The sequence below is a fragment of the Chiloscyllium plagiosum genome, chromosome 6 (genome assembly GCF_004010195.1).
Source record: "Chiloscyllium plagiosum isolate BGI_BamShark_2017 chromosome 6, ASM401019v2, whole genome shotgun sequence".
Lineage (NCBI taxonomy): Eukaryota > Metazoa > Chordata > Chondrichthyes > Orectolobiformes > Hemiscylliidae > Chiloscyllium > Chiloscyllium plagiosum.
Genome location: NC_057715.1, coordinates 103825006 through 103838019, shown reverse-complemented (window position 1 = coordinate 103838019; position 13014 = coordinate 103825006). Strand labels below are relative to the sequence as shown.

The 13014-nt window shown below is 41.2% G+C and overlaps 1 protein-coding gene across 3 annotated transcripts in view; it reads left to right on the top strand.

Moving 5' to 3' along the window:
- slc9a7 (solute carrier family 9 member 7) overlaps positions 1 to 13014 on the top strand; it is a 143929-nt gene that overhangs the window by 123231 nt on the left and 7684 nt on the right. For all 3 annotated transcript variants that reach the window (XM_043692310.1, XM_043692311.1, XM_043692312.1), the window contains one exon: positions 11175 to 11280. In XM_043692310.1, coding sequence (XP_043548245.1) covers positions 11175 to 11280 — 106 coding nt within the window. The remainder of the gene's footprint in view (positions 1 to 11174; positions 11281 to 13014) is intronic.

Here is a 13014-nt window from a genome sequence, read left to right as displayed (position 1 = left end):
CAAGCCCTTGTGATTTTGTAAACCTCTATAAGGTCACCCCTCAGCCTCCAACGCTCCAGGGAAAACAACCCTAGCCTATTAGCCTCACCCTACAGCTTAAATCCTCCAACCCTGGCATATCCTTGTAAATCTTTTCTGAACCCTTTCAAGTTTCACAACATCTTTCCAATAGGAAGGAGACCAGAATTGCACATAGTATTCCAACAGTGGCCTAACCATGACCTCCCAACTCCTGTACTCAATACCCTGACAAATAAAGGAAAGCATACCAAACGCCGCCTTCACTATCCTATCTACCTGCGACTCCACTTTCAAGGAGCTATGAACCTGCATTCCAAGATCTCTTTGTTCAGAAAACACTTCCTAGGATCTTACCATAAGTGTATAAGTCCTGCTAAGATTTGCTTTCCCAAAATGCAGCACCTTGCGTTCATCGGAATTAAACTCGATCTGCCACTTCTCAGTCCATTGGCCCATCTGGTCAAGATCTTGTTGTAATCTGAGGTAACCTTCTTCGCTGTCCACTACACCTCCAATTTTGGTGGCACCTGCAAACTTACTAACTATACTTCTTATGCTCACATCCAAATCATTTATGTAAATGACAAAAAGTAGAGGGCCCAGCACCGATCCTTGTGGCACTCCACTGGTCACAGGCCTCCAGTCTGAAAAACAACCCTCCACCACCACCACCCTCTGTCTTCTATCTTTGAGCCAGTTCTGTATCCAAATGGCTAGTTCTCCCTGTATTCCATGAGATCTAACCTTGCTAACCAGTCTCCCATGGGAAACTTTGTTGAATGCTTTACTGAAGTCCATATAGATCATGTCTACCGCTCTGTCCTCGTCAATTCTCTTTGTTACTTCTTCAGAAACCTCAATCAAGTTTGTACATAACCTGCACATCTTTGAATTGAGAGGGGAAACTGGAGCACCTGGAGAAAACCCACGCAGACACTGGGAGAATGTGCAAACTCCACATTAACAATTGCTTGAGGCTGGCATCAAACCTGTGTCCCTCGTGCTGTGAGGCAGCAGTGCTAACCACTGAGCCACTGTGCTCCCATTGGTGCACAAAGCAGCCTGGGGATGAACAACCCTAACCATCTTATTATTTCTCACCACTCTATAAACCCCAAGCCCTTGAAAAATATGAAGAAATCAAAAGCCTTAACCACACAAGGTGAAACCAAATCCTGACCATATATAAATAAAGATAGGTTATCTCTCTCACTCCTTGTTTATAAGCCTACTCCTCTTACCTACTATCTCTTGTTGCTCAGTCCCTTGCACTCTGCGTACTTTTGCACAACTGCCTGAAATCTGTTGTGGATTTTACAATAGAGCCACACTAAAATGAAATGAAACAGACACACAGTGCTGGAGAAACTCAACCAGTCTGGCAATGGAGAAAGAGACAGAGTTAACCTTTTGAATCCAGTGTGTCGTCTTCAGAATTCAACAATTATCTCTAAGTTCTGGAATTACGCTGCCAGATCTGCTGAGTTTCTCCAGCACCTGCAGTATTTTGCTTTTTTAGAAACTTAGCACCTGAAATGTACTTAAGTGCCCTGTGGACATCTAATTTTAAGCAATCGAACTAACGTCTGTGTCATAACTATACATCAATACCTTAACAAATCAAGAGCACTGTATCTCAATGCTCATCTTCGATACTAAATGAGCAGAAACTTCCTCCAGCTAAATATTAGGAAGACAGGAAACTATTTGTTTCAGTTCCCTAATGAATGATTCCATTCCACTGCTGAGATTCAACTAGACTGGTTATGAGCATAGTGTTTGACCCTAAAATGAGCTTCTGACTGCATCATCAGTCTTGGTTTCTAACCATCACCCCTTCCCCTCTTCTCTATTAAACTGCCTGATCTCTCCTTGCTTCAGTTCCTCTACTGCTGAAACCAAGGTTCATTATCTTTGCTATCTAAACTTGGTTATGGTAAGCCACTACTGATCCCCCAGCTGTATCCTCTGCAATCTCAAGATTATTCAAAATTTTGCTGCTCAGGTTTTAGCTAGTGCCAAGCCCCATTAACCCATCTCATGCTTGACCTTTGTTGGCTCATGGTCAAGCAACACCTCGTGTTTTTTTTTTTAATTCTCATCTCTGTTTTCAAAACTGGTTCCTGACCTCACCCCTCACCGATGTCTCTGATTTCCTATGGCCCCTCAATCTGTCCACCTCTGTAATTTTTGGCCAATTTGCCATTGTCCATTCATTCAGCATGTGGGGCCAAACCTTCAGTTGCCTTGATTGGCACAAAGCTTTAGAATTCACTCCCTGCATCAATCTGCTTTTCTTTCTCTCTTTTTCTTCCTTGAGGATGCACCCAGGAAGCTGCTGCATTGATCAGTTTTTTTTTACTAAACTGACCTTGTCTCCTTTGAGTCTGGATTAGATTTTGTTTCATTAATGTTCCTTTGAATTGCTTTAGGAATGTTTTAGTATGTTAAAGATGGCATATAAATGCAGAATGTTGTTATTGTTCCCTGCATATATCTTTTTGTGCCCGAAAAGGGCACCAAGGAACCATGGCAGTTCTTTGCTGCAGTAGATAAAGCATTTTTAATTGTCTGGAATTAATTTTTGCAAAAATAAATTGTGACTCAGCGGTGCCAGATTGAGTAATTTCCTGTACTTCAAAATCTGTAAACGTCTGTTTTTTTCACACTAGATGTGAGCTCTTGCTGATTTACTGGACTAAGTGGCAGATATTTTGATTGCTGCTTTAGCTCCAGCATTGAACTCGCTATTTTTGATTGTGTGTGTGTGTGTGTTGCCAAATCTCCAGTTTCATGCAGAGATTTAAATTCCTTTTACCTTTCTTTGTAAAATCCATTTGCATTGTAAGCATTGTTCACTTGAAAAACTTTCCACATGTTTATCCATGCTCTTTATAATCACTAGGAGATGTGTTCTGGAGTGATTCATCCTCTTCAGAAATATCTGGGGCTTGTTAAAAACTGAGTAATAAGGAGGTCAGTAATATGGGAACCTATGGAAACCGTAACACTGCACTAAACCTTGGTCCGATCACCGTCCTGTAGTCTATTTGTGCCATACCCCATCTGTGATCTTTCACAGCGTTTTAAAATCAAACTGTTATGCAAAAATGAATATACAATCTCTCTTTTTTCATTTCTGCCTGTTGTCTTTTTAACAAATGATTTGTATTTGATCTCATGAGTTCTGGCTTCATAATGGATTTTCAAATTCTTTCCTTTAGACTTGGTCAATATCCCTCTGGTGAATAAATTGAAGGAAAAAGTTTTGAAAAGTGCGTGTTCAAAATTCTATCTAATGTTGGCAGATAATTGGCCAAAGAAAATGTTCCCACCCATGACATACAATCTGTGTTCCCTGAAGCACTCCATGGATAACGTTTGACTTTGCTAGCACCAGTTTTGTTATTAGACCTCTTATTTAACCAATATTTGCCCAGCTAATCTTTATGAAGAGTTGGTCCATCCACTGGTAGTTACCCTAATCGTGATCATCAGAATCAGGCTTGCAGTCCTGTAAATCACCAATCAATCATCAGGCATTACTTTTTTTAGTTTATTACGAGTGGATTTTAGTTGAGGTGGAATAGTCCAATTGTACTCTTGTCAAACCCTTGTGCTTTATAACAAGGTGCATCATGTTCTGGGCTTACATTACACTTCTGGGCTTTGCCTTATAGATGGTGATAAGCTTGGGAGTCAGACTGTGACTTCCCACCCACTGTGGTTGACAGGGTCCTCAACTGCATCTGACCTATCACCCTTGCCCCTTCCCATCACACTCAAGTGTGATTGGGTTCCCCTTGTCTTCACTTTTCATCCCCACCAGCCTCCACATTCAAAGGATCATTCCTTACCATTTCAGACAACTCCAGCTTAATGCCACCACCAAACATGTCTTCCCCTCATTCCTTGTCTGCATTTTGCAGGAATGATTCCCTCCAGGACCGCCTATGCCACAACCAACAACACCACCGCTACCTCTCCATGGCATCTTGCCATGTAACCACAGAAGGTGCAACACCTGCCCCTTCACCACCTCCCTGCTCACCATCCAAGGGCCTAAACAGTCTTTCCAGGCGAAGCAGCATTTCACCTGTACCTCTTCCAAGCTTGTGTATTGTATTCGCTGCACACACTGTGGCCTACTCTACATTGGCAAAATCAAATGCAGACTGGGTGACCACTTTGTGGAACCCCTCTGGTCTGTGCGCAAGCAGGGACCCTGACCTTCCCGTGGCCAGTCATTTTAACACAGCATCCTGCTCACGTGCCCATATGTCTGACCTCAGCATGTTTGTGTTCCAGCGAATCCCAGCGTAACCTGAAGGAACAACAACTCGTCTTCACACTAGGTACTTTACAACCCTTTGGATTCAATATTGAATTCAACATGTTTTAAACTGTGAACCATTTATTCTCTTTCTTTTAGCTTATTCTCATGTCTTCTCCTCCCATCACAGTTACAATCCTTCCCAGTCTGGCAGAAGACACACAATTGTTCTGCCATTCTCACATTCCGATCGCTTAATCTGAAATATCAACATCCTACACTCACCTACCCCCCTCCCCCAAACTATAGCATAAATGCTGACCCCTCCACACTTGACTTCAGTTCTGATGAAGAGTCATTTAGACTTAAACCATTAGCTTTTTCTCTGTTTATGGATACTGCCTGACTCGCTGTGATCTCCAGCGTTTGATGTTTTCAGGTGAGCTAATTGTGCAGCCTCTGACCTGCTCCTGTTTCCACAGTGTTTATATGGCTGATACAGTTCAGGTTCTGATCAGTGGTAAAGCCCAGGATGTCATTGGGTGGGGGATTCAGCAATGATAATTCCTTTAGCTATCAAGCAGTGTTGGTTAGATTCTCTCCTATTGGACATGGCCATTGCCTGAGGTTTATGTGGCGTAAATGTTACTTGCAACTTGTCTTGACATCGTCCAGGCCTAGCTGCATATGGTCAAAGACGACTACAGTATCTGCGGAGTTGCAAATTCTACCAAACAGTGTGCAATCATCAGAAACATTTCTGCTGTAAAACACAGGAGCAGAAGTAGGTCATGCAGCACATTAAGTCTGCTCTGATAACTATCAACTCCACTTTCCTGCCTTATCCCAAATCCTCATGCCCTTATTGATTATACTTAATAGCATAACTCGACAGCCCTGTGTGGTAAAGAATTCCACACGTTTACTACCGCCTGAGAGAAGAAGTTCCTTAAGTGGATGACCCCCCCCCCCCACTCTGAGATTATGCCATAGACACACTCACAAGGGGAAGCAACTTACTGCAACTACTCTAAGTCTCCTAAGAATCTTGATTAGAGTGGTGCTGGAAAAACACAACAGGTCAGGCAGCATCCGAGGAGCAGGATTTTCCTACTCCTCTGATGCTGCCTGACCTGCTGTGCTTTTCCAGCACCACTCTAATCCAGACTCTGGTTTCCAGCATCTGCAGTCATTGTTTTTACCTTGCCCCTAAGAATCTTGTATGTTTCAACAAGTTTGATGTCGGTCTTCTAAATTTTAATGAGTGCTGTCCCGATCTACTCAACCTCTCCTCATAAGAAAATCCATTTGTACCATGTATCTTCCCTTCTCTGTACTTCCTCCAATGCCAGTGTATCTTCCCTTCGATAAGGGGATTGATGTGTTCACAGTAGGTTGTCTGACTAGTGTTTTGTATAATGTTAGCAAGACTACCCAATTTTAATACTTTATTTTCTTTGAAATAAAGGAAATGTTCCATTTGCTTTCCCCATCAACCCTGAACTTGTACGCTGGCATTTTTTGTGATTCATGCAAGAGAACCCCTCTTTTCCCCCCCCCACTCACCACCTTCCAAATCCCTTTGCGCTGTAGCTTTCTGCAGTATTTCTCCATTTAAATAATAATCAGCTCTTCTGCTGTTCTTGCCAAAGTGCATTACCTCAATTCCCCACATTCTATACCATTTGCAAAGATGTACAACTCTGAAATAGTTTGAGTGGCTGAGCCCTTACCCTGATCCCCAGTTCTCAATTTGCTATCCTGGGATAAACTGCCTCTTAATATCTATCCTGTCATTTCAGGTTTATCATGTCTCCATCTTCCAAAACTGCAGGAGATGAATGGATCAACCCAGGCTATTTCCCACAGGAAAGTAGAATGAACATTTCTCAGTGGAAGATTAGGCATGAAACACAGTCATCAGGTCCACATTGCCAATTTTTTTCAACGATGTGGGACAAATGCAGAAAATTGGGATTGGCACACTTTTTGTGGTAGTTGTCGGTGCAGATTCAATAGGCTGAAGGGCCTCTTCGATGCTGTATGAATTTATAAATCTGTGAATTGGCTTTGTTTTGCTCTTGAATTCTGTAATAAGAGCATCTCTTGGAGTCCTCTTTGACCCGAATCCTCTACCAGGGCTAGAGCCCAGATGATTATTTTTATTGGCATCCTGCTACAAATTATGTTGAGCAGGATGAGGAGCTGCTTGCAAACCAGAAAGTTAATTTGCCCGATTCCACAGCCAGTTTAGAAGAGGAAAGCCTAAGAAAGTGTTCAGTATTACAATGGCTGAGTCTTGTGCCAATTGGTGTTTGATTTTTAGAATGACCGATTTGGAAGTAAAATCATTCAGTCAAATATCGTTTGCTAGTTTAAAATACTGGCCGATTGCAAGAAGAAAGTAAGTGCCTGTGACATTTACCAGTCCATTTGAATGTTGATTTTTATCAACTACTTTTTATGGGAGTGGATTAGATCCCTGATGTGTTTGTGTATGTCACTGTGTTGAAATTAAACTGCTACCATTCTCATACACTTTAATTGAGAAGAATTTAGCCATCTGGCTTAATTGAAGTTTCTACATTCCCAAACTATTTCCTACTTTTAACTGATGTTCTAATTTTTCCTTGTGCACACTGCATAGTCCCTGTAAGGCTGCTGAGTGGCCCTACATCTTAATGGAAATCTTGCATACTTTTACGGTATGTTCTAGTATGCCATGCAGTTGTGCACCTATGCAGCTTACATTCATTTCTTTCTGCCTCACGTATAACAGGTCTAAGGCACTCAACTGAATACCTAAAATAAAACAGCTGTAATCCAAAAGGCAACAAAATGACTGATATGTAACCAGCTTTTAGAAGTATGTGTAAGCCATTCAGCCCATTGAATCTGCCTTGCCATTTAATGCGATCATGGCTGATTGTACCCTTCAATGCCTTTTACACACTGAATCCCCAAAACCCTTTCTGCCACCATTTAATAAAAAGTAAATCCACCTCTCCCTTTAAAAATCTTAAATGTTTAAAAGACTCAGCATCCACGGCATCCTGGATTTGAGTCTTCCAAAAATGCACTACTCCCTCAGTAAAAACAATTCTCAACATCTCTGTCCTCAGTGGTATCCCCATTATTTTCAAATTATGTCTCCTGATTCTACACACCCCAACCAGGTGAAACATTTTACCACCATACCCTGTCACGATCCATTTAAGTATTTTAGTAAAATTATTGAGTAATTTTTAATTTCCTGCACTTGTCCTGTATCCTTGAAAACAAAATGGCAATGTGGACCTGATGATGGGATTTCATGCCTAAATCTTACTGAGAAATAATCGTTTTTACTTGGGAAATAGTCTGGGTTGATCCTTTTCTCCTCTACAGTTTAGGAGAGGGAGAGAGAACCTTGAAATGACAGGATAGATACTAAGAGGCTGTTTGTCCCAGGATAGCAAGTTTAGAACTCGGGATCTGGTACAGGCTCATCCATTCAAAAATCACTTCAGAGTTGCACATCTTTGCAGATGGAATAGAATGTGAGGAAATATGAGGTACTTTGGCAAGAAGTATTGAAGAGCTGAATATTACTTCGGAGGGTTTCCTCTTGCATGAATGAGATCACCTCTCATTCTTGGAAACTCTTGAATACAAGCCCGAATTGCCCAATCTCTCTCAATAGGACAATCCTGTCTTCCTGGGAACAAGTCTGCTAAACCTTCATTTCACTCCCTCAATGGCAATAATATCTTTCCTGAGATAAGGACACCAAAACTGCACACAGTACTCCAAGTATGATCTAACTAAGCTCCTATACAGTTAGAGCAAGACTTCACTACTGTACTCGCGTAAAATTGCTTCACCTTGATTTTAATTTTCTTGTTTTTTTGATAAGGCCCCATTTCTGCATTCTTTTTGGCTGTGGTAAGGACTGTAACTTTAAATGACTTTAAAAAGAGCTGTTCCATCTGTTTTATTTGGTTGAGGATGCAGTCTTGCAATCATTGACATTTGCATATGGTGTGACTTGCGCACAAACTATTTTGAATTAAAATAACAGCTCTGCTGAAGTTGGTTTAAATGACGAGGGCGGTAACCGTTGTAAATGTAAATTGTTTGACTTTCTGAAAACAGCACTTCCACAGGAATTTAAATGTAATTTAGTTTTGTTTCTTTGGCAAATATTCAGAAATAAATTAACATGTCACTTGATTCTCCTTCATCCCTGCTGTCTCCTTTTGAAACCACTCTGTCCTGTTTTATGTTTTAGTATGTTGGAGAATTTGCAGAAGTGACCAAAAGCTTACAATAATAAGTTAGTGTAGTGGAAGAATAATTTTCAATCAAAATGAAACATTTTAATCAACAAAACTTGTATTTGCAAAGTTTTACATTTTTTTATGCCATTAATATCCCCAAGATGTTTCACAGGAGTGCTATATAACACAGTATGACACTGAACATATATGTTAGATCATATGACCACCAGCTTAGTAGGTTTTAAAGAATGCCTTAAAGGAGAAAAGTGAAACCATGCTAAACCAGTGTTGAATCATAGCAGAACTGCATTTAGGGCACTCCATGCAGTTCTGGTCACCATATAATTAGTGGTTCACCTAATGTCCTTTTAGGGAAAGAAATTAGCCATCCTTACCTGGTTTGGTCTACATGTCACTTGACACCCATGGCAGTATGGTTGACTTTAGAGATTTTGAAATTTAAAAAAAGGCTGAGGGTACGATCTTCCCTTCTCTAGAGTTGGTGAGAAGTGGACATAATCCTGGAGAAAGATGCTTTCCATCTCTTTCCATTTCACTAACTCTCAAATTGAGTGCTGAGCAAGAAGATCCACTGAGAACTTTTCTGACGCTGGCAATAAAGCTCCTTGTGTGGTCAATTAAGGATCACGACATACCACTTCCCCAATTACCTGTATCCCCAGCGGGTGAGAAAGATGGTTGAATCCCTGCTCTGGGGTAGTAGAGAGTCACTATTTGCCTTAATCTAGGGCCAATCAAAAGCACGTATGGGGGCAAGGGGTGGCCTCCAAATGCTACCCCACCCAAACCCCTACCCTGTGAGAAGCAAAAGAGACCTGCTGCCTTGGATCCAGCTGAGAAGTAAGCCACAATTAGGTGTCTTCAGGACCCAGAAGGCCAACAGTTTTTGGTGACCTGGGATGGCAGAAAAGGGAGAAACTTAGTTGACCTCCAATATGCTCGCCCCTGCACTTAGTAACGAAGAAGGTAAAACTTGGCCTGTTTTTGAACAGTTTACATTATGGTTTATATTGGAGTCTCCCACCAGAACAGCTGCTTGACAGATGTTGAATTGAAGAGTGATGTGGTAATTTTTTTGGATTACTTTCAACAGAAACGTAATTTGGAGCATTAAGTAATGTGATCGTCTAGGTTACTGAACATGCTGCAGTTTCACATGCAGGGTTTTGTTTCTGCTTTTGTAACTTCAACCAAAGCTAATGTAACACTAGTTATGCTGCCAGGATGGGGTAACTGTTGTCCTGTGTCTTTCAATAACAGAAACTGGCGTTAAAACCATAGGGTTTCATTTCTGTCTAGCATGTTTGTGCAAAGTTCCTAATCAAATATTGTCATTGGTCTGTTCAGCATAAACACTGTTGAAATGAGAAACTGATGTATGTTCACTGTGTTCAGAGACTAGCTGGGTTTAATTTCTTCAGTAGCTGCTACTGCTTGCTGACCCACACTGGACTCCCAGGTTACCAGTGCCTTGATTTTGCAATTCACATCTCCCTTCTTCTGTAACCTCTCCCTCTCTATAACACTCTTAGCTGCTTTCCAGGTGACCTCTGCTGCATCTCTCCCATTTCCTTGGCCACTGAGTAGGTGCCATCTCATGGGCATTTAAGGTGGGACCATCCTGCACACTACCTGCGCACACAAGGAAATGGGCATGGGCCTGGGCCTCTCCCACTGCTGGTTAGATACCAGTGGTGTCAGGATAAGGCCCTCAGGTGGGCCTGATAGCAGTGACAGCAGAGGTAGGCAGCTAGGCCACTGTTGAATTTAACATGTGCCAATCCAAATATGAAATCCATCGATGGGAATGTGTTAAATCCCGCCATAATTTCTGGTACGGTCTTTTTAAATTCATTGTCGAGATGTGAGCATCTCTGATGAAGCCACCATTATTGCCAAATTGAAAGCAAAATATGTAGATGCTGGAAATCTGAAACAAAAACAGAGTGCTCTAGAAACTCAAGTCTGGTAGTCTCTGTAGAAACAGAAACAAAGTTAATGATTAGAGTCTGATATGTTCTTCTTTGGAACTCACAAGGTGGTGATTAGCTGCTTTCTTGAATTGCTGCAATCTATGTGATGTAGGCAGACCCACAGTGCTGATGGGAAGGGTGTTTGACCCAGTGACCGTGAAGGATCAGCGATATATTACTAAGTCAGGACAGTAAGTGGCTTGGAGGGGAACGTGCAAGTGGTGGTGTTCCCATGTTCTGCTACCCTTGTCCTTCTAGATGAGAGTGGTTGAGGGTTTGGAAGGTGCTGTGTAAAGAGGCTTGGTGAATTGTTGGAATTCCACAGGGATTTTGGGCAGATCCCATCTGTAACGTCGTCAGCCACGATCTTCATATTTTCCTTTCATTCAGGAAAGAACATGGTACCTGTTACAGAAATACTCAAAATGGAGAATAAGAAGAGGAAGAAAATATACGTAACTCACTGATAATATTAGATTTTAGATTTATGAATATAGGGAGCCTGCCAGATAAGATACTGCATTTATTTGTACCTGGAGAATGTTTAGGCTTATTGATGACTAATTTTGAAAAGTTTCCTCTTCTTGTTTGGCATTTAGAATTCTTCCTTAACAGAGAAACCTCCAGTTATCTGAAGCCAATATTAACGCACAGTGGCCCTCCACTCACTGCCACATTACCCAATTGGTGTGGTCCTATAGCACGATGCTTGACAAGTCCACTGGCTTACGAAGTAAGTACTAGCCATTACAGTTTAGACTAACTCACGTTGAAGTACATGTTGTTTCTTCTCCAAAAATAAATGTGAGGTTCTTTTTCATTTTTGAAAGCTGAGGTGGCAACAAAATTGGTAGGAAACCTGTACCTTTTCTGGATCTGACTTAATTTCTGAAAGTGTTGGATATCTTTCATTGATTATTCCACTATAGTGGCGTGGGATAGAAATCACTGACTAGCTGCAGCCATTTTTGTTGTAAATGCCTTGTACATGATTCAGGTAATTGTAGAAAATTAAACAATGAACTGCAGATGCTGGAGATCCAGGTGATTTTTATTTCTCTGGTATTAGATTCAGAACTGAATTTATAAAACACATTTTTAGAACAGTTTCTAGGTTTTTTTTTGCCCAGCAGTTGGAAGTGATAGTTTCACTATTAGAATGAATGAAGACCATGTTGATATGTCTGATGTGACACACATCCTTGGTCTCCATCCAGTAAAATGCTGGCTATTTATTGCCATAACATGCCTAATTGAAACTGCTCCTTATTTCCTAACTTTTGTTGAAGTTAGTATGTAACTTGCAACGTGTTCATCTGTTCTTTTCCCTCAGTGCAGTAACCTACATGATATGTTAGCTCCTATTTTGCTGTCAAAATAACTGAACCGAACAGTGCTCACTGTAGTTTATGTACAAATTATACAACAATGTGTCAGCAGGGGAAACAGTACAGTTAAACTCAGACTCAAACACAAATATCCAAAAGTTCTGACCTGATTTGTGCCAATTGACTGAACTTCACAGAAATGGTAACTCACTACGTTGCTTACTTTTAAAGCACATGAAAAATTACAGCAGTACTTGTGAAGGAGGTACAAGTTATAATTCTTGAAAACTCAGTCCTAATATGCTAATTACTGCCAAACAACATCTCTGGTTGTTTAGAAGTGTGGAGTACTATTCCTTCAGATTTTAGTTGTTGTAAGAGATTTTTGTTTAAACTTTTCTGTTCTCTCTCAATCCAATTTTTCTTTTCCACTTCATTATTCTGTGTCTGATCAAGCATTGAATTAACCCAAGGTGGCACAGTGGCTCAGTGGTTAGCACTGCTGCCTCGCAGCGCTAGGGACGTGGGGTCAATTCCAGCCTTGGGCAACTGTCTATGTGGAGTTCGCATATTCTCTGCGTGTTTGCGTGGATTTCCTCTGGGTGCTGTGGTTTCCTCCCAGAATCCAAAGATGTGCAGGCTGAGTAAATTGGCGGTGCTAAATTGAGAATAGTGTTCAGGGATGTGTAGGTGAGGTGTATTAGTCAATGGTAATAATGGTAGAGGAATGGATTTGGGTGGAATACTCTTTGAAGGGTCATTGTGGACTTGTTGGACCGAAGGGCCTGTTTCGATACCGTAGGGATTATAATTCATTCTACCTTACACTTCCTTCTCAGATCATGTATTATCAAGTTCACAATCATTCAACGTGATTATTTAGGAAAATAAACAATTTATTCCTCTGTTCCTCAGGTCCCAGGTGCTTAGGTTCCTTTGCTGCACTGTTATCAGCTTGCCCTTTCAGCAACTTGCCATGTTAAAGTTTGCCAGGGAAAGGTCTATACACTCAATTGCTATTAGTTGACTTACTATAACAAACTCTGAGGAGAAAGTGAGGGCTGGAGATCAGAGCTGAAAATGTGTTGCTGGAAAAGCACAGCAGGTCAGGCAGCATCCAAGGAACAGGAGAATTGACG